The following is a 19,696-nucleotide window of genomic DNA, read 5'->3' on the forward strand; positions in this document are numbered from 1 at the left end:
GTTGTCATTTCTGCTTTCGTCGGTTCCGGTTTGTTCGGCGGAGATGAACCCTCCAGGACAAGGGAATCGACGTCCTTTATCTCTTTCTCTATTGATGCGAGAATGGGGAAGAACTGAGAAATTTCAGGTAGAGGGTAATTAACGTTGAGACGAAGATAATCAGTAGAAACTAGATATAGCTCACCGAATCTACAATTGAGTCCATGAGCCCGTGAGCAATCCAGTCTATTCATTATCGTGAATAACTACGCTTTCACAACGTTATTACACATACCTGAAGTCATGTCGAAGGTGTTATCCAATTTCAGAACTTTATTGCGGAGCTTGTCCGTATGTTCTGATATGTCTTCGAAGTGAAACTACGAAATATAAGGCACATCGCAAAACGGGCAGAATAGATTACTGGCTCACCGAGCATATCCCTTCAGCAAAAACGACCATGTACACATTAACGGCACCAACGACTCCTTCATCCGCTGAGCTAGAGGGCAAGATCGTTGATCCTTCACCGTTTTGAATCCTGAATTTGCGGAGACGTTCTCTGGAACGTTCGCTTTCAAGTGCCCGGAAAACGATAAAATAATAACCTAATCCAGGGAATGATTCAAGCTTTTCCCGCGGATCCCTGTGAAGAATATCTTCCAGAGTTAGGGGGTGAAGGTGGAGAAGCTAGAGAAAATGTATTGAAAAGACCGATTAATGGTTTGTTCAAGTACTACAGCACACACTCACCCTTCCGATAGAACTCAGGTCATCCCAGGATGGACTGGCTACATCCAGCCACCAGCTTTTCTGGCGATCGGTTCCTCCCTTCATAGAGGCTGGTGCGGACGACGTTTTGGGCATACGCGATGCTTCACCAACAACAGTCTTCTTTCCTTTCCCTTTATTTCCTATGTGTGAAGAGCGCGAAGAGGGTACTTCTGAGGCAGCCGACCGTTCTCGAGCCCTTCTCGATTTCGCCGCTTGCTTCAATGCAGCATCTAACTGAGCCAAAATCAGCTGCAAGGATGATGTTCTAATTGTCCGGCGCTCCCTCTCCTGCTCCCGCGTCTTATCGGTAGGGGGACGGTGCCCTGGAATGGAGTCGTATGGTAAGAGTAATGTAAATTCGCGCGGCACGATCCTAAATTCCTCCTGAGCTTTCTTGCGAGCTAGAATTTCCCGTTCACGAGCGGCATTGTATACGGATGCGGAGCTCGAATAACGTTTACCTTTCTTTCGACGTGTCGTTTGTGTGCGATTGGTAGTTGAAACCGACGACACCGACGAAGAGGAAGAAGATGTGTTACTAGCAGCAGAAGAGTGTGCCCTAGCCCAGCGCGATACTGCGGCTTCAACCGCGCTTGCCAAGGCTCCGAATCGTCGACCCACATTCAAGGATGAGCTTGACGAGCTCGAAGAAGAAGAAGAAGACGCCACGGATGCTCCATCCAGGTCTGGAACTCTGTTGACAGGAGAAGGAGGACGTTCTCCTCGGTATATATCAGAATCGTCGTGTTCGGCGCCACCCTCCGCTTTGGAGAACGTTGTGTCTGCATCTATGTGCGGCGCATTCTGGGTGCCTGCTGCAGCGAGGAACAGGTCATCTGCCCGTTCTGTCGGTGGCACACCCACTTGCAAAGGTAAAGGAGAGGAGACACCAGACTGCTGAGAGGATGATTGACCGTTGGCAAGATCCAGAGTTGAGTTGGAAATAGCATCAACCATCTTGACGGACAGACAAGGGAGATGAGAGCATAGGGAGCGAGCGGAAAGAGCTGCGATAAGTGTGCGGCAATTGAGATTCCATGGAGCGAAGGCGAAAACGGTGCTTCGGACACTCTCAAATTATTATTAGCGCTGATGTCACGTGCTCAGATCGGGACAAGAACATCAAGACCAAAGAAAAAAATATTGCAGCGCCGCATCCAATGGGTACAGTTGTATTATGACTTATAAGTTATAACTATGACACCGAGACTTTCCGCCTTTTACTGGACCTTTGATTTTCAGCATTCCCTCTCTGTGGAGGTCGACCAGCAAAGGACGGCCGTTGCCTCTTTTCCTTCTGACTGATTTTCTTCTGTCGTTTCTCAATAGCTTTCCGTACTGCAAGCCGACCACCGCTTTCCGCCAATGCATCGTGACGAGCTTTAAGTAGTAACTCCTTCTTCGCAGCTGGGTGGAGTTGCACAGAATTGAGCATTTATCGCAGAAATATATAGATCGGCTTACACTTCTTCATGTGCCACTCGCCCTTCCCAGATTTTCTCCGTTCCTTCTCTTCCTTGTGTGCTTTCTCGAGGGCCTGTCGTTCCACGGCCTCACGTCTATCTCGATTGATCGCGCTTTCAGCCCTTTTAAATGCCCGCTCAAGCCTATCCAATTCCTCTTCACGCGCTTCTCGTTGATCTCTGGGTGAAGATCGAAGCAATTTACGTGCCCGTTTGACATTTTCTTTTAGTGCGTCGTACTCATTTTTGTGTATGTCTTCCAGGAACGAATAATTTTTTCGAAATGATTCTTGCACGTCATCGTTGGTTACAGACGAGAACCTTGGGTCGCGGTAGTTCTGAACGACGAGTAATCAATCAAACACATAAGTAAAGAGGATTATACAGTACGAACCACTTTCTTTACTTCGACTACTTGTCTTCTTCGAGTGACTGCTCGCTTGGATGTCATCTCGACGGGACTGTAATAAAGAGAACGTTCAATTGTGTGGTAAATAGAACAAGGTAATGAGCAACTTACGCATGTTTATGAGCTCGCTTCTCAGGTTTCGCTGGTTTCTGCTTCAAAACAGTACGACTTTGCTCTTCTTTAATATTCCCCTCTGATACATAAGAGTCGTCGTCGCTTTCTGCTCCGTCCGAGTTATCTAAGTCGCTCTCAACACGAGCTTGGTCGAGTACTCGTCGCGCCTTCAAGAGACTACCATATGGTAGCGAAGAAATGTCATTGTCTGGAACCTTGATATTGAATAAAGCGGACATGATTAGACACAGAAAGCATATTAAGTTATAAAGAGGAGCACCTGCGTGGGCTTCGAGGGACCCTCTCCCTTGTCATATTCAAGTTCGAGGTTAGAAACATTTCCATCGTCTTCATCTCCACCCCATTGAGCCACTCGCGGTCCGTCAATATCGATGTCCGTCCCGCTTTCTTCCTCGCTGGGACCTGAGCCTTCTTCGCTACCATATTCGTTCATTTCGCTTTCAGAGCTGGAATCTGGCATATCACTGGTTTGCTCGTATTTAGAGACATGCTGGTGTTTCTGCGCTCGGTCAGGCTTCGCTGATTCGCGAATGGAAGACTTAGTTGAGGCCCCAGCTTTCCTTTTCATGCTGAAATTTGTACGATGAGGATCTAAGGTGCCGAGTACAGTGTGGAGTATACACAACGCTGAGCCTGAAGAAATTCAAAGAAAGCTGAAACTCTGTTTTCAGAGGATCTGCATGGGATCGTCTCCATCCCATTTGGGCGGCCAAACCACATCAAGTCATGTCTTTCTTTCTTTTCAACACTGCGAAAGCACTACCTCGGCTGTCTTGCTCGGGGCAATGAGACTTAGAAAATGTGCCGTCAAGTTTCATAATTCATCGTGTATATTATGTTTACATATCATACATTATCCTTTGAAATCAAGACATATCTCCCGTTCTCAAGCTTCACATCCAAAGCAAGCCCTCGAGTCATCATACCAGATCTCCAAAGAGGCGTCACACCTAACCACACACCAAGCTTCGCAAGCCATCCCGACCTTCTCCGCCGACTCCGTATGGGATCCTCTAAGAGACCTTCCCATCGATAATTAGGTCTGGCGCGGATATATGAATCATCATAGTCGGTCCCGCCGCCGGTACCGAGTGACGACGACCGAGCATGGGAAGGTGTGTCTATGGCAGAGATATTGATCTCCGAAGGGCCTTCACCGAGATGAAGTAACACCGCCTGATTATTCAAGTTACTAAAGACAGTCAGCGTGAAAGGAAAAACAGGTACGCACGCGACTGGAGTTAGGAAACACAATCTGGCTTAGCCAAAAATATATCTTGTTAAGAAGCCCAGGGTGAAAGAATGCGTTGAATGTTGATTTTCCGTATAGTCCTCTTTGGCGAAGGAAAGCTTCTAATGCAGGACGAGGTAATGGCGTGTAGGCGATCGAAGTCGGATAAAATGGGTTGAAATCTTGTTCGTGCAAACTCATGTTTCCGATAGTATCATGATTCCGTCTCCAAACGTCATCCTAGCACAAATACATGGGGTTTGACCAAGGAGAAAATTTTCATCCCAGCGGGTACTCACCCAAAATACGTACCACCATGCTGCAGCCGGCGAAGAAACTGCCCGTTCAAACCGTTCGTGGCCTGCCAAAAAAGCATCCGTTGCTCCAAGTATCAGTTGACGAACCCTCAAGTCCGCTTCTTGTTCTGCGACGTGCCGCACAAACTCTTCGTGCCCTTGCGGCGTGTCATGCACAGTCGTCAGAAATTCATAGCTTAGGACCTGTGCCTTGTATCGGCATTCTCTTCGGTAGTGTTTGCGGAAGTCTCCCATTGTCCATTCGATAATCGGTAAACGCTCCACAACGAGCGCTTGGTTCAAAGTAAGGAAGCGAGCTAGTGATGGCGTAAGGTCGCAATCGTTGCTGTAGCCCAGTGCGTCTCCGGACATCTGGATGTCCTTACTATATGCTAGTTCGATGTCAAACCCGCTGCCCAAATCGATACCTTTCCACATCAATCGGCCTTTACGTTGTATACGGAAGACGCCTCTGTGCAGATCCATAATACCTCGTGCTCGATACCTACGACCGAAGCAGCAAAGTTGATTGTGATTCCCAACAGGCTGTGTGATTCATCAGCTCGCAAGTTATGGAATTCATAAATGGTAATGACCGCCTTACCTCGCGATATTGGTATGGCCACCGAACTATCTGACCATCTAGCGCTCGAAGTGCAAGCCGCAGTTGGCGTTTCCTCTGCGCATCTTTGCTTTGGTTCAAGCTTAAATATACATCGAACTGCTCCTTTAGGTTCAAAACGGCAGTTCCGCCATCATCATAGCGAAATACCTATTGCGCTTATTGATTGAGGACACGAGACTCAATAAAGACTAGACGTACTAGAGTAGGAGGGAATGGAATCCACCAGGACGTTCCAAACCGTGCTTGCGGCTGCTCAGTTTTGTCGGGTGCTAACCAAAGCATGTCAGGACCAGTGAATTCGCGTTGAATCCATTCTTGTAAGGAGTGTAGTAGAGCATGATCTTTAAGGTCTTTGCATCCTCTCAAGTAGCCCTTCAAGCCAACTTCGCGCAGAATCTAGACGACTTGTAAGACAGTTCGTGTATCAAGGTTAGAGCAAGTTGTACCTTCAAATTTTCCACGTGTCGTTCAGCTGGAGACCCTTCAAATCCTAATAGATAGGGAGGATATTCTATTTCCCTTGCACTTGCATATCGCATAGCCTGGTCCTTGGGAATCTGGCATTCGGGTGACGTCAGAAAGAGGGTCGTTATCGTTTCTTGCCATGTCCTCCGCTTGACGTGCGGTGATGAAGGGCTCAAGTCGAGTCTAATCCCAGCCATCAGCATGTGGTCTGCATATAAACAAGCAACTTCACCTCGGGGAGAAAACATCGATACCTAATCCACAAAAAATGAATCATTAAAAATAAAAACGAGCGAACCATACAACAAATTGCATACTAAAATCCATCCGCCCGGTAATACCTAGCTCTAAAGTAAGTAAGTGATGAACAGAGATCGATAAAATCCTCACGTTTGACGATACGCTGCATCCAGTTGAAGTCAATAATAGTGAAATCTGCAAAACAACAGTCAGCCCACACCTGCAGATGTGTAGTTGGGGATATCGAAAGTACTCACAAACAGCGAATCCATAAGTAAGAATATAAATTCTAACGAATACCGAGGATCAGCTGAGACAACAATCAAGGCTGTGTGATTGCTCACATATAAAGCACTGGGCCATTCAAAATATCGGCCTCTGACTCATCGATGGCAATAGCGAGCCCGACGAGTGAAGTAAGAAGATAGCTTAATCTGGACGTCCATTCGCTAGCGTTGTTGACTGGATCGATGAATGGAGCTCGGAAACATTGGATCAAGAAAAAGATAAGCATCACTGCAGATAGAACAGCTTGACGAGTTATGGAAACGTAAATCCGAGATAAAGTACGAAATAAACAATTATCCGGAGAGATGACGGAGATGATGATAAGAGCACTGAGTTTCGCAAGCAGATAAATCGACTTGTAGGTTCCCCAACCCCGACGAAAGTCTAGAGTAACTCAGCGAGTCAATAATTATTAACTGAAATGGATCAAAATTTACCCGAGTAAAGAAAGGTCATTGGATGCTGGTCCCGTTGAATAAGCCGTTGGTAGGCCCGATCGAGTTCACTGGAGCTCCTGGGTGTCCCCCTCTCAGTAAATCGGTCTACTTTGGGTACAGCTTGCATTATGACCCTGCGAAGCTGCAGCGGGTACCATATAGTCATCTGCGGAGGAATTATGATCAAGCATGTGGCAGTAGGGAGCTCACGTACAGTCAGAAATGCCACACCCGAAACGATGACAATGATCGGAGCAAGGTTGACTTCATTGCGTTTCATAGTTGTGGTATAACAGAAGTCGAGAGGGTCGCGGAACTCGTCGGATGGTCCAAGAGGCGGAAGAGATGGAGGATTTGTCGTTGCATTTATATAGGGGTTAGCGACAACCCAGAAGTCGTCGGACCAGACGAGCGCATGAGTCACGATTGTACTCAGAGGCAAATACAGGACAGTCAACATGAAGCAAACTAGTATCAAACCCCATCCACTGCCTTTCGGCTGTACAGTCGGAAAACCTTCTTGCGCATCTAGGTCCTCAAGTCTATTCGTCATCGACCAAAAGAAATATAGCAGGACCATCGTTGCTGAGATGATAATTCCGAGGACGATCGAAGATTGTACAACTGTTGCACCAAAATTTAGAGCCAGAATGTTTGGACTAGAAGGCAGGAGTTATCAAGAAACTGAAGAATACAGTAGGCAAATTTACGAACATTACACCTAGGAACAGTTTCTTCCAGTCATCCTTTATTTGATCCATGCTAGAGAGAGGAACTTGGTAGTAATGTCAGAAGCACGGTAGATAGGTAAGGTCTAGCACTCACTTATGGAGCTACAAATTAACGCGAATATTTGTGCCACGTCGATAAGACTGTGTAGGCTGTAGAAAGATGCTACCACGCTTGAGCCCTTAGGATAGTGTTAGCAAGTCAACGAAATATGTTATGCGAGTAAGTTCCTAAGGTAGAACTATACTCACCGTTATTGAAATAGCCGTATTACTTATTCCGCCTAGAATGGACGTCCGGTTTTCCCATGTAGGAGGAATAGAGCTATTCGTTTCAAGATCCACCAAGCTCCTGCTAATAGCGGTTAACCGGTCCATAGGAGGAAACATTCCTGCACCTATGATTTTCTTCCCAACTTTTACTCCAGTCGAGAAATGAGAGAATAACGGAGGTGGCAGGTTAGAAAGGTATGAATCTAGGTCGGGGAGAAAAAGAGGTGCAGCATCCCGCGCGAAGACGGTTGTAGCAGGGACAGGGGTATGTGGTATGGTGTCCACAGCTTGGCTCTGCTTTGTATCTACACGCGCATAGTTCAAGTACGTTACTTCCTGGTACACTAAAATAAACATGAGCTTGGAGGCGCACATGCGGTCCTCTGGAGATCTTCCATCTCCAATACTTCGACTCTGTCATCATGACCAGAGTCTGACAGCTTTCCCAAGAGCCGAGCTGTTTCGTGCATTTCCTCACGGATTATCGAGCTACGAAGAGTGTTACTCTCAGCTATTGCAGAGCTGACCGCGTCTGTCTGTTGTTTTGGACATGGTTCAGCGCGAGAACGCAGTTGTGGATGTATGCCAATTAAGCGCCCCGCCGCCCCGTTCGCATCGTTTGTAGTCGACTCCTCGGGAACAGTAAAATGGGCGGCAAGATCCCTTACCGATGGCATACTGCGAGGTGAACGGCCGGGGATGGACTGGAGTGAGAATGGCTACTAGTAGGTGTGAACAACTCAAGAAGCAGTAGAGGTAGAACACGCGTGAGGTTGCTTCGCGTCGATCAATTTACTCGACTATGACGCACCAAAGAGCTTATTATACGATAATATAAATTAGAGTACAGTATTAATGTTCTACACGTCTACGTTTATTTTCCAAGACGCATCTCAGCAAAAGTATAAGAGTCCAGGGCTCTTCTAAAGTCCTCTTCAGTGAGAGCTACAAAATTCCGTTTATTACCTCGGCTCTGCCACGCTCGAGACAGTGACGGACGTTCATCATGGCTGTAACTCAATGGTTAGAGATATTTCGTCCTGTACCCAATAGGCAACACTCACTAGATCTCTGTAAGCCTTATTACCCATGGCGGAAACCCGTATAGCTCCAGGGGAGGGCAAGAGAAGGAATATTGGTCTATGGAATGAACGATCATGAGATCTGGCGGAGGGAGTCGAAGGGATTCTACATAAACCATCAGGTTTATATCCAGTAGATATGATGACCTGGACAAACCTTCAACAATTTTATCGACACTCTGAACACTGATCCCGAAGTCCTCAGATTTTCTTACAGAAGTTTTGACCGCAGTTTTCCGCGAAGCAGTGAACGTCCGGGCAACACCCGCTAAAAAGGGTTTTGATGCTTCATATGACACCAGAGACAGTGTCATAGATGCTGGCTTTCTGCTTGATTGGCGACTCCGCAAGCCTTTTGCACCTATGAGCAAGGAACAACTTAAACTCCAAGCACGTTGAAACAAAAGAAACCACGAACCTCGTTTGCTTTTAAATGGAGAAATAAGCGTGCGGGATGCATCAGAATCTAAATTAATTGTAATGGTGGAGGGCGGGGAAAACAATTGTTCTGGAGTGATAGGTCTAGAGTCCGTGAAGTCCGTAAGTGGCGGAGTAGGTGGGTATTCCACGTCAGTGTCGTCAGAAGAGCAATCAGAGTCTATATGTTCGTGGCCAGCGTCATAGTATAAAGCAGCCTTAATTTGCGTTGCATACTTGGCGACAAGACCTTCCGGCAGAGTAAGAAAGAGGAGCCACCAAAATCCTTTGACTGCACAAACTCACCGTGACGATCGTAAACACTAAAACTTTTAATACCCACAATTTTACACCAGCGGACAGCAGAAACGACACTATCGATAATTGCACCTTTCTCTTCTTCCGAAGGCTCTTCCTGAGTGGACGCTAGGACGAGAGCCAGGTTTGTTGGGACTTTTGAACGATGCGTTTGCAGCTGCTGCGGATTTGCGGCGAAGGGATAGTACAGAAGTGCCATCAAGCACGTCCATACAATATGTAAAGCATGCAGAACGGCAAGCCCGCTCGGGGCAAGCCAGTTCATTGCTTAGGTAGAAGTGCAGTTGGTGCTTGGTTGCTGCTGAAGAGAAAAAGTAAAGTTGACCACGACCACGTATGCTGGAGACGCGCCTTTTGGACGCGACACGTCGATCCGGATGCTGTTACTTTATTCGATTATTTACTCCACTCCAAACATCGCAACCGTAATTATTAATACAATATATCATTATGTGGCTATTGTCTCCACAGAGTCCACACAGTGTGACGAATGTTCATTCGTCATAAAAAAAGCTTCTCTTGTATTAAATCCGTATCTACGTAAGACCAGGCTCCTCATCTATGGTCTTCTTGACCTTGAGCAGAATCGCCGTCTTCCACGCATCCAGCTTCATGACCTCATCATAATCCTTACAGGCCGTTGAAAAAGCTTGCACATCGGCAGATTCGACGGCCTCTATTAGCTTTCTTAAGAACTTCCCTTCCAATCTTGTCGAGAAGCCCGGGTCCAATGATTCGTATCTGTCCAAGTTGCGCTTTGCGGTCACCGAATCCTACGTATTAACAGTCAGGAGGCACGTTTCATATCAACTGAGATGACTGCTACGAACCATGTTAGCGAGTGCGCACAGGCCTGAGCGCAGCCAATATTCCTTGACGCTATACTTTGTCAAGTTGGATTGCAGTGATTGATCTGCTACCTGCTCGTAGCGAGCGATGGCTTGAGCGAATTCGTCGATCTGTGCATGCAAATCGGCAGCATCTTTGAAGCAGCCGTTGGCCATTCTAAAGCAGCGAGGTGAAAAAAAGTGATGAGTTAATCTGATAAGCCACCTACGCATTAGCATCTTCTTGCTGGTACCATTCTCCTGCGCGCTCATAGCTTTGGCATGCGCGTGCAAGATCACCCCGTTGGAGGTGAATTTGAGCAATGTCCTTCTCCCGGTCGGCAGCCTGTCGGAAACGGCCTGACTTCGTTAAGTATGTGACTGTCTGTCCGAGAGCATCGATTGCAACTGCGTAATAAGAAAGCCATGATTAAGCTCCACTACAATCGAATCAGGTGAGAGACGACATACGATCTGGTCGGTCACCCTGCTTATAAGCCTTAGCTGCATTCCACCAGGCATTTGCTGCGTCATTATTCTCCCCGGACTTTTCCCTGCACTCAGCTTCCTTAGCGAAAGCATCACCAGCATCGACGAAGGATCTCTCAAGCTTAAATGCGTTGGCCGCCTGCTGGAAGTAATCGCCAGCCTCCTCGTACTTGGTGCTCGCTGAGCTAAACCAGCCAGCAGAAGAGTTGAATTTCTTCTCCGCCTTCTGAAGCAGATTCTGTGCCTCTGACTTTTGCGGTGCCATGATAGATGTGGAAGTCGTTAGATGGGATGGTAATCATAATCATTGTGAGCAGCTGCCCAGACAGTGCTCGACTGCGCACGTGCTTTCGTGTGGCTGTGTCGTTTCACGGCTGTATTTATTCATCACGGCGATTCACGGTGGCATAAACAACTTCAGTACCACCGGATAACGACCTGTCCTTGCTCCCAACCATGTCGACCATAGAGACTTTGAATGAGGGTATCAGGGCCTACGCAGATCTACACCCTAAGCCATCTAATATTCAGTTCCAGTATGGAACGGCTGGTTTCAGGACGTTGTAAGTCGACAATCCTGTGATGCCACTCGTTAGTTAAATTATCGTCGCCTTTTAGGGGTGTCCTTCTCGAATCTGTACTTTTCAGAGTTGGCATCCTCGCTGCTCTAAGAAGCAAAAAGTTGGATGGCAAGACGATCGGTGTCATGATCACCGCTTCACATAATCCCGAGCAGGTTCGCGATCTCTGAACATGTCAACCACACAGAATGCTTAACTATTTGTAGGATAACGGTGTCAAATTGGTCGATCCCAGGGGTGAGATGCTCGAAGCTGCTTGGGAAAACCACGCGACAACCTTCGCGAACGCTCCCACCACAGACGCCTTCATAGAGGCTGTTGAGAGTTTGATCAAAGTAGCTAAAATCGACGTGACCAAGCCAGCGCATGTCGTATATGCGCGTGATACACGCCCGACTGGTCCCGCACTTGTCGCTGCATTTGAAGATGGACTCAAAGCTTCTAAAGCAGATGGGAGAGACGAAGGTGTGAGGACTACACCCGTGTTACACTACCTTGTGAGGTGCATCAATTGTAAGGGAACAGCTGAGGCATATGGTGAGGACTCCGAAGATGGATACATGAGGAAACTCAGCGAATCCTTCAAAAAGCTCGTTGTCAGTAATCGATGGCTATGGCAAACGTTACGCCCGTTGTAGCTAATTAAACCTTTTTTCCAGACAGGAAAGGGGACAAAAGGAACGTTGATTGTGGATTGCGCTAATGGAGTCGGAGCACCAACCGCTGAACGGCTTGCTCAATACCTGGGAGACTCTTTGACCCTCGAGCTAGTGAACACTGCAGTCAATACTGAAGGCGCTCTGAACAACGCTTGCGGAGCAGATTATGTAAAGACCTCACAAAAACTACCGCCATCTTTGAATGGTGTCCTGCGAGCTGGACAGCGTGCCTGCAGTCTCGACGGCGATGCCGACCGTCTCATCTATTACTACTTAGACGAGCGCAATCAGTTCCACATGTTAGATGGTGACAAAATTGCCGCGCTAGTCGCTGCTTTTATTGTAGAGCTCGTCAAATTGGCTGGGCTGGATGATAAGATTGAAGTTGGCGTTGTGCAGACAGCGTACGCCAACGGTGCTTCAACAAAGTATCTTGCAGAGGTCAGTTCAGCCATAATCCAACAATATCCTTTCTCACGTTTATTAATCCTTAGAGACTTCCTGTAACGTGCGTACCAACTGGAGTGAAGCACCTGCACCATGCCGCCGAACATTTTTCCGTTGGGGTCTACTTTGAGGCGAACGGTCATGGAACAGTCCTTTTTTCTCCCACTGCTTGCGCAGCTCTGGTGGAACGAAAGCCAAGCACGCCGGCACAACAGACAGCATTGAACCATTTGAGGAACTTGGTCGACTTGATTAACCAAACCGTCGGAGATGCCCTTTCGGACATGCTGCTTGTTGAGACCGTGCTTGCACATAAATCATTCTCGGGTATTGAATGGGACGCACTTTACACAGATCTGCCGAATCGTCTCGTAAAGGTTGTCGTAAAAGATCGGAACATCTTCAAGACGGAAGATGCGGAGCGCCGTCTTGTTGCTCCCGCTGGCTTGCAGCAGAAGCTCGATGAACTGGTGAGGAAGTATGATGGGGGCCGTGCGTTCGTGAGACCAAGCGGGACTGAAGATGTTGTCCGTGTCTATGCGGAAGCAATCTTGCGGCCCCAAGCTGACGGTGAGTGACCACATTCTCTTCTCGGTGATCTAATGCTTAGAGTCATCGCATTCAGAACTGGCTTTCAAAGTTGCTGGTTTGGTGTACGACTTCACAGGAGGCGATCCTGTAGCCAGACCCAGAGAATTCTTGTGAAATATACTTTCTTAGAGGGTCTCGTGTGCTGCTGTACTATAGCTGCTGTTAGATGTGTAATACCATGGAATTGTATGGGCGGAACGCTCTGAATTGATAATATTAATAACGGACAAACTCAATTGTGATAATTTTGGTTAAATAGTGCGTTGATCATTGCGTAACCGGAACTTAAGATCGCCTTGAGTCATCGCGTGCTCCGCACGAGCTATCACGATCATGTTACATGTAGCGTGCAATTGTCCAGTTTCCGTGCTGCAGACTTTGTTGCTTGCTGACACGTAGATAACTTGCTGCGCTCGCCGAGAGCCCTGAATGATGTGCCGCTTCGTTATTTACAAGGGTACCGAGCCAGTGCAACTTTCTCATGTACGGAGACTTCCCTTGTGTGCGGCGCACATTTACTGAATTGATCTCATTTAGCTCCTCACGAAACCTTGTCACTCGATTATCAACCAGGCATTCAACTCACGCCTCAGAGTCGACCGTCGGAACCCTATCAACGGCGACGGCTTCGGCGTCGGTGAGCTTTTTCTTCTTTCCCCTTCTAGCGTCAAACGGCTTTTGCTGAGGGACAGTAGGCTGGTATGACTCGGTATACGACGAAGAGCTGGGAAATCAGCCGTGCATCTTCACTTCTGTGACCCCTGTTAGTTTCCACCAGCGATAAGCTTGTTCGCCTGCTGACGCTGTCACCAGGCCTGGAATAACGTCAACCTTCAGCGTCTTGCCGAAAAGATCAAGTCTCCTCTTGTATTGTATGTGCCCTTTGCGCCCTTAGCCGCTTCGACTCATGTTCTTTCCTGAGAAGTGCACATGTTCGCGCTACTACTGCCGGCTCACTTTCACTGGACAACTGTCACCCTTTCGTACATGGCAAGCTAATGGTAAGCACCTTAACGCCGCAAGGGTTTCTACGAATTGACAAATTTCAAGTTTATGCACAACGGCGGCATTACCGAATTCTCAAGGATCAAACGGCGCCTACAGTCGACACTTTCCGATGAGATTTTCAACGTCCCAAACGGCAATACTGGTTCGTAGCCTTCTAACCGTCTAAAGCCGACTCTAACAATTTCTGTGTGTAGATTCCGAGTGGGCATTTGCATTGTTCCTGTCAAAGGTATAGTTAGAACGTAAACTTGGCTCTTTTTTCAGTTTCGAAGTTTCTTTTTAGCTTCCGGACGCCAATGCAAAGTCCTTTACCCCTTCCGTGCTAAGGCAGGCGATGCTTGAGACGATTGCTACTTTGAACGGCTTTGCACGGGAATATAGCATCACTGAGGCAAGCAACATTCGGTTAAGGTCACACGGTCCTTCGATTGACTTTCTTCACATCAGCCAAGCCTCATGAATTTTTGTGTAACAGATGGGGAAACAGTCGTAGCAACGCGATATATATCATCCAAAGTAGACGAAGCGGCGTCACTGGTAGGTAACTATGACGCAGAGTCATCATTTGTCTATACCAATCGTTTCCTAGTGGTTTTCCTCGGGGACAACCTTTTCCGAGTATGCAAAGGGTGGACACTACAAGATGTCGAAGGCTGATAAGCGGGAAAATATAATCATGGTGAGCCATCTTCTCGCTATATAACTAAGAAACGAGAATCTCATTCAGTCGGAAGATTGCGAGCGAGCCTCTCACATTTGAAAAAGGTGAGACCCCGTATTCTAAAACTATGTTGGAGTGAGACTAAACCTTCGCCTCCCTTAGCCGATTGGATGGAAATTCGTACGAACAACATGATTGTGGTCACGCCGAAGATGAATCTGCTGCAAATACCCATTGTTGATGAGTTCTACGTTCCCCCTTCGGACCCTGCATCCCTTAACCGGACAACGAGTTTTGCCGAGGGTAAAGGTTTGCTTAACCCACGGCGACCCCTCTGACAGGTTTGCTGGTCGATGAATAGATGGATGGATTAACGATAACCTGACGTGCGTCATTTATCTTTATATGCTTGGATCATGTTCCATTTGCTTCGGTATCGTCTGTGAACCAAGCTAGAGCCACCAATCAATTTGTCTTTGCTTCGACTTATTCTTTGCGGTGAATTCGATCTCCAAGCAGTGACGCAAACTTATGACAGTTATGGCCCCATCCGCTCAACAAACAAGCGAGAGCCTTCCTTGAGCGTCCCGGCATCGTGCATTCCAGGCTCTTCCGCGTGGACGGGCGGACGGCCCGCACGGTTGCAAATCATGCGGCATCTTCTTTACCCAATCGCGTGCATCAAATGGAGAGGTTGGCGAATGTTCGATAACCCCTCGTCCTACATGCGTCATATGGGCATGCTCCTCCAACGCAACAATAAAATCTGAGATCCAAGACGAAGAGACGTCCATCAACACCGATTATCAAGTCAAGTTCCAGCGTTCATCATGGCCAGTTTGCTGCAATCGCTGGGTCGCCAGATTATTGCGTTCGTCTCTAAGATGACTGGAGCAGGCGTCATAGCATTCTCTAGTCTTCCCCCCATTCGTCGCATCGTGACAGGACACGATGAGAAAGGGAACGGCACTGTTAAGAATGATTCTGCGATTCCCTCACGAGTAAGAGCATTCCGAGTGAGCATGAACATTCTGTGATTATTCATTTGGACTCCAGCCAGCTATCGGACCAGGGAGCGAAGGGCTGGCAGGAGGAAGTCTGTGGACGACTGTGTCCGTACCTTCACAGGATACAAACAACGATAGGCTTGTCTTATGCTTCTTATTATTCATACGTGCCTGGATGTGCTCATCGGGTGCACAGCGTCGATGGAGCTTTGCGTCCCATTGGAGGACAAGGTTTCGTTATGCGAAACGGAACTAATTTGAGATTCACGGATCTCGCTCCCGGGGCGTCTTCTCCCATGGTGAGTGATAGACACGTCTTCTAGAAGTTAATACCAGAGCCACCGACGCCTTCTCTTTCATCTGAACCAGCATAGGACGAGCTCAGTTGACTACAACATTTTGAGTAAGTGAATACTGCAATACAAGAGCTGAGATACTCACGGAATTCGAACACCTGTACATGTAAAGTCTTTGGGAAGCTTATTCTGGTTTTAGACGACGGTACCGAGGCATTGATTGAAAACCCCGGCGATACGGTGGTGCAGAGAGGCAATATGCATGCTTGGAGAAACCCTGGTCCAGGAGTCGCTAGATGGGCGAGCGTACTTGTTGATGCGGAACCGGCGGTGGTCAACGGAGCGACACTGGATGATGCCTGGTTGGCATAGCTATATTTAAGAAGCTCTTAAGTTGCCCTTCATGATACCCTCATTCATTAAAACAAGCATTTATGCAATATGTAACAGTGTCAAAACAATACATGAATTTGCTCTCGTTCTGCTTTACTGAAGATTAACAAACAGGCCACCGTCGACTAGAACCGATGCGCCGGTGACATATCGAGCAAGATCGCTCGCGAGAAATACGATGGGACCAGCTACATCCTCGGGTACTGAAGGGCTTGATTTAGTGGAAGCTCGTACAGATCACAGAGCGCCAACTCACCGCCTAAACGTCCGAGTACCGTCCTTTTGATCATATTCTCGCGCTTGACTGGGTCAGATAAGTCAACCGCGTTAATATCGGTCGCAATCGTTCCAGGGAGTACAGCATTGCACCGAATGTTATATTTACCAAGCGCAACAGCGCAGCTCTGCATAAGCGACAGTAAAGCAGCCTTTGTTGGAGTGTAATGGCTGAGATACATTAGCGAATCGAGCTAATAGAACGACAAAGAACAACAAAGTACCATTGCTGCTCTCCACCGACTAAAGCCGAAATTGACGAGACGCAAATAATGGCACCTCCCTGGGGTTCCTGTTGCTTCATCTGCTTTGCAACACCTGCACAGAAAGGTGGGTACATATGTTTGAAAATTTGCGCGACGAATGTAATATACCTTGCACGATATAGAAAGAGCCATCCAGATTCACTTGTCTCGTCCGATCCCATGTTTCAATTGGCATGGTCAGGAAGTCAGAGAATGGACATATTCCAACGTTGCTAACGAGAACATCTACGCCAGAGATATTAGTGTACGTTGCTCATATGAAGGGGTCGTCGTACAAACCTATTCTGCCGAATTTTTGAATGCCCTCCTGAACAATCTGCACGGGTGTCTATGTGAATGTGGACCGAATCAGATTGATGCATAACGGACCTTCAGAGAGGTTTCGCGATTTGCTATATCCCCGGGTACAGCTACGGACCTACAGGCATCAGATATTGATTTTATCTCTTCTTCGAGTGTAAGGACTTCTTTTCTTGTTGCTTCATCGCCATAATAGTGCAAAACGAAGCCAGTCGCGCCGTGCTTCGCAAATTCGAGAGCAGTTGCGCGACCTATACCTCTAGACGCACCCGTAATGCACACTACTTTCCCGAGGACCAGAGACATTGGTGGTATAAATCAAGGCCAGGAAGGAGTTTCTCGCCAACCAGTTCATTTTCAATTCCTACTTATCGAACTGCGGGATGGAAGTGCAAAGTATTGTCACGAGCATGCTAAGTGTTAAAGAGATTGACCCTGGCGGAGTAGCCGGCCCGTACATTCCGGAGCCTATTCTTGCTGCTGGAGTTTCTGCAACTCTTTCATTGTGGTATTCCCGTTGGTTCTGCAAGACGCCAGAAAGTTTAGCTCTGTATCAAAGAAAATTTAATCAGCCCGGCTATATTCAACATGTCTAGAACCAGATATCTAGACCGCTCGAAGTGAAAGTAAGGCGTACAAATGCCATGATCACCTGGTTGTATTTGTGCTGAGAAGACGGAACGGCGGATATATCGTTATCACGGTTCAGGCCGGATCGGTGCTTAATGCCGCAGTTGGTCGGCCACTATATAATCTCAAGGTTTGAGAGGACATATGAATTACCGTTCACGAGATAACCATGCCAGCTGCAAAGATGTTTGTACCTCTCCGAAACAATGCACGACCATTTTTAAATGCTCACCCGCCTGTTGCAGATACCATGACTCGGATGCCGATCTGGCATACATAAAGGACAAGACTATTGTCTTCCTGGGGTGAGTTAAAAGACGACCGGAAGAATGACAAATATAACTGCTGTTCGACTATTAGTTTCGGTAATCAAGGTGCTGCACAAGCTCAGAACCTGCGCGACTCCGGCATCCCGAACGACAAGATTCTCATAGCAAACCGCGAGGATAGCTATGCTGAGGATGCCAAGGCAAAGCGCTTCAATGTTACTCCTGACTTCGCGAAAGCGGCGGAAGTTGCAGATGGTATGTTATCCGAGAAAATACTAATGCTAGCTACTGGACTTTGAATTTCTCCAGTGCTGTTCCTCTTAGTACCAGATCAGGTTCAGCCTCGTATTTTCAATAACCAACTTGTACCGAGTTTGAAGAAGGGTTGTACAATCGTCGTTGCCAGCGGTTATAATGTATTTTTCAAGTTCTTGAACATCCCATCGACCAGCAACGTCGTTATGGTAGCACCCAGGTGAGTTAGGCCTTGTCATGCAGTGTCAGGGCTAACTCTCTGTTCATGTATAGGATGATTGGTGAGCAACGCAGTGTGAAGATGACACTGAAAGAAAACCTCACGGTACTAAATCAGGCTCATCTGTCCGGTCCCTCTATGAAAAGGGTAAAGGTTTCCCTTGCTTCGTTTCAGTTGAGCAGGACGGCGCTGGCAAGGCTCAAGAAATCGCTCTCGCAATCTCTCGCGGGATCGGAGCGACAAAGGCTGGAGCGATCGAGTCTTCCGTAAGAGAGGAAACAGCTATGTGAGTGTCTTAACAAAGCATCAAGCATTACAGACTGAAGTATTTGGAAGGGATCTATTAGCAGAACAAGCACTTTGGCCGAATATTATTTCGCTTTTCCAGTAAGTGCAAATGTCAGCCTGAGATCCATGCCTAACTGAGAACCGTACCATTCTAGGCAAGCCTTCAGCGTTCTGAAGGATGCCGGATGTTCTGATGAAGCTTTATGCTACGAAATGTTAGTGCCGACGTCTCTCTAGAATATCGTCTAACTTGCCCTACAGGTGGATGTCGAAGGAGCCTGCGGAAATTTTTGAGCGAGCCGCTGAAGACGGATTTATCCAACAGGTAGACTCGTCTCATTTCCTCCTGAAAAAATCGGGCTGTAGATTGACAATCCTTTAGTTAAAGCACCATTCAACGGTCTCGCAATATGGCCAATTAAGCGGTGCTCAAGCTCTTGATGGTACCAGTACGCGAGAACACTTTGAGAACATCTTGCATAACCAAGTGGGTTTCTATGCGGTAGCCATGAGTGTCCATGTGTTTACTAATTGCATCCATTCTAGATTTTGAGTGGAAAGTTCGCCAAGGAGTTCAGTAAGATAGAGGATGCATTGGATAAGGAAGGCAGCGAGAATCCTCTTAACGAGCTGTACCGTCGGGCCGAGGAGACTGAGCTCGGACAAGCAGAGAAGAGAGTGCGAGCTCGCCTTGGATGATGTATTGTTATACTTAGGTAGTTTGTCAAATTCAAACTCGCTCGAAAGCGTTATGTCGTCGTTATATTTGTGAGTGTCAGTCACGGAACCGACTCGAAGGGCTCGCCTTGTAAAGAAGTACTTTCGCACGATCCTAAAACGACGCCGCATTCCACTATGCGAGTCACCTTGTGTTCCTGCACCCAATAACGACCCTTAGCCAGAGAGTTCTCACCATTGACAACAGGCAATAGAAATGGCAATCGACGCCAGTCCAGCTCCCATGTCGTAAGTATAGACCTATTCATCGACTGGGTCCTTTTAACAAATAATTTTGATAGTTCTCGTGATCGTTCTGCCGAGACTCACAAGAGTCGCTCACACAGGTCTCGCTC

At 47.4% G+C, this 19,696-nt stretch overlaps 10 protein-coding genes across 10 annotated transcripts; 4 read left to right on the forward strand and 6 right to left on the reverse strand.

Moving 5' to 3' along the window:
* Window positions 1–245: 245 nt before the first annotated feature.
* Window positions 246–816, reverse strand: FOMMEDRAFT_83690 (uncharacterized protein; the record flags this gene model as incomplete). Its single annotated transcript, XM_007265633.1, has 3 exons — window positions 246–359; window positions 412–669; window positions 733–816. The coding sequence occupies 3 exons, from the start codon at window positions 814–816 to the stop codon at window positions 246–248; spliced, it is 456 nt and encodes a 151-aa protein (XP_007265695.1).
* Window positions 817–1,948: 1,132 nt separating this feature from the next.
* On the reverse strand, window positions 1,949–3,193 carry FOMMEDRAFT_82745 (rRNA biogenesis protein RRP36; the record flags this gene model as incomplete). Its single annotated transcript, XM_007265634.1, has 5 exons — window positions 1,949–2,160; window positions 2,218–2,554; window positions 2,611–2,677; window positions 2,737–2,954; window positions 3,020–3,193. The coding sequence occupies 5 exons, from the start codon at window positions 3,191–3,193 to the stop codon at window positions 1,949–1,951; spliced, it is 1,008 nt and encodes a 335-aa protein (XP_007265696.1).
* Window positions 3,194–3,606: 413 nt separating this feature from the next.
* Window positions 3,607–7,460, reverse strand: FOMMEDRAFT_133444 (uncharacterized protein; the record flags this gene model as incomplete). The annotated part of the gene is made up of 15 exons (XM_007265635.1): window positions 3,607–3,936; window positions 3,992–4,231; window positions 4,291–4,833; window positions 4,919–5,059; window positions 5,111–5,308; window positions 5,359–5,560; window positions 5,610–5,631; window positions 5,695–5,718; window positions 5,768–5,812; window positions 5,875–5,906; window positions 5,962–6,289; window positions 6,343–7,001; window positions 7,057–7,117; window positions 7,168–7,252; window positions 7,323–7,460. The coding sequence occupies 15 exons, from the start codon at window positions 7,458–7,460 to the stop codon at window positions 3,607–3,609; spliced, it is 3,048 nt and encodes a 1,015-aa protein (XP_007265697.1).
* A 1,468-nt stretch (window positions 7,461–8,928) lies between these two features.
* Window positions 8,929–9,359, reverse strand: FOMMEDRAFT_82124 (uncharacterized protein; the record flags this gene model as incomplete). Its single annotated transcript, XM_007265636.1, has 2 exons — window positions 8,929–9,060; window positions 9,141–9,359. Coding segments are annotated over 2 exons (351 nt in total), but the record flags the coding sequence as incomplete, so codon positions are not given.
* A 275-nt stretch (window positions 9,360–9,634) lies between these two features.
* Window positions 9,635–10,741, reverse strand: FOMMEDRAFT_121611 (vesicular-fusion protein SEC17; the record flags this gene model as incomplete). Its single annotated transcript, XM_007265637.1, has 4 exons — window positions 9,635–9,933; window positions 9,991–10,165; window positions 10,218–10,395; window positions 10,459–10,741. 4 exons carry the CDS (start codon window positions 10,739–10,741, stop codon window positions 9,697–9,699), a joined length of 873 nt encoding a protein of 290 aa, XP_007265699.1. The 3' UTR covers window positions 9,635–9,696.
* Window positions 10,742–10,908: 167 nt separating this feature from the next.
* Window positions 10,909–12,979, forward strand: FOMMEDRAFT_121613 (phosphoacetylglucosamine mutase). Its single transcript, XM_007265638.1, has 6 exons — window positions 10,909–11,039; window positions 11,095–11,212; window positions 11,264–11,653; window positions 11,717–12,157; window positions 12,211–12,733; window positions 12,789–12,979. Exons 1-6 carry the CDS (start codon window positions 10,933–10,935, stop codon window positions 12,866–12,868), a joined length of 1,659 nt encoding a protein of 552 aa, XP_007265700.1. The 5' UTR covers window positions 10,909–10,932; the 3' UTR covers window positions 12,869–12,979.
* Window positions 12,980–13,175: 196 nt separating this feature from the next.
* Window positions 13,176–14,907, forward strand: FOMMEDRAFT_19402 (N-terminal nucleophile aminohydrolase). The gene is made up of 12 exons (XM_007265639.1): window positions 13,176–13,237; window positions 13,292–13,391; window positions 13,450–13,517; window positions 13,568–13,626; window positions 13,680–13,755; window positions 13,805–13,904; window positions 13,957–13,991; window positions 14,046–14,153; window positions 14,210–14,299; window positions 14,352–14,441; window positions 14,497–14,527; window positions 14,586–14,907. Exons 1-12 carry the CDS (start codon window positions 13,187–13,189, stop codon window positions 14,759–14,761), a joined length of 984 nt encoding a protein of 327 aa, XP_007265701.1. The 5' UTR covers window positions 13,176–13,186; the 3' UTR covers window positions 14,762–14,907.
* A 346-nt stretch (window positions 14,908–15,253) lies between these two features.
* On the forward strand, window positions 15,254–16,098 carry FOMMEDRAFT_155231 (uncharacterized protein; the record flags this gene model as incomplete). The annotated part of the gene is made up of 5 exons (XM_007265640.1): window positions 15,254–15,424; window positions 15,480–15,535; window positions 15,627–15,729; window positions 15,800–15,833; window positions 15,899–16,098. 5 exons carry the CDS (start codon window positions 15,254–15,256, stop codon window positions 16,096–16,098), a joined length of 564 nt encoding a protein of 187 aa, XP_007265702.1.
* A 114-nt stretch (window positions 16,099–16,212) lies between these two features.
* On the reverse strand, window positions 16,213–17,267 carry FOMMEDRAFT_81776 (NAD-binding protein; the record flags this gene model as incomplete). Its single annotated transcript, XM_007265641.1, has 6 exons — window positions 16,213–16,322; window positions 16,376–16,566; window positions 16,620–16,713; window positions 16,770–16,886; window positions 16,941–16,977; window positions 17,031–17,267. The coding sequence occupies 6 exons, from the start codon at window positions 17,265–17,267 to the stop codon at window positions 16,213–16,215; spliced, it is 786 nt and encodes a 261-aa protein (XP_007265703.1).
* Window positions 17,268–17,751: 484 nt separating this feature from the next.
* On the forward strand, window positions 17,752–19,351 carry FOMMEDRAFT_19403 (IlvN-domain-containing protein). Its single transcript, XM_007265642.1, has 11 exons — window positions 17,752–17,777; window positions 17,837–17,896; window positions 17,952–18,115; window positions 18,170–18,335; window positions 18,389–18,396; window positions 18,453–18,621; window positions 18,672–18,722; window positions 18,779–18,838; window positions 18,885–18,948; window positions 19,006–19,110; window positions 19,170–19,351. Exons 1-11 carry the CDS (start codon window positions 17,761–17,763, stop codon window positions 19,320–19,322), a joined length of 1,017 nt encoding a protein of 338 aa, XP_007265704.1. The 5' UTR covers window positions 17,752–17,760; the 3' UTR covers window positions 19,323–19,351.
* Window positions 19,352–19,696: the final 345 nt, after the last annotated feature.

Source organism: Fomitiporia mediterranea (genome assembly GCF_000271605.1).
Source record: "Fomitiporia mediterranea MF3/22 unplaced genomic scaffold FOMMEscaffold_5, whole genome shotgun sequence".
NCBI classification, from domain to species: Eukaryota; Fungi; Basidiomycota; class Agaricomycetes; order Hymenochaetales; family Hymenochaetaceae; genus Fomitiporia; species Fomitiporia mediterranea.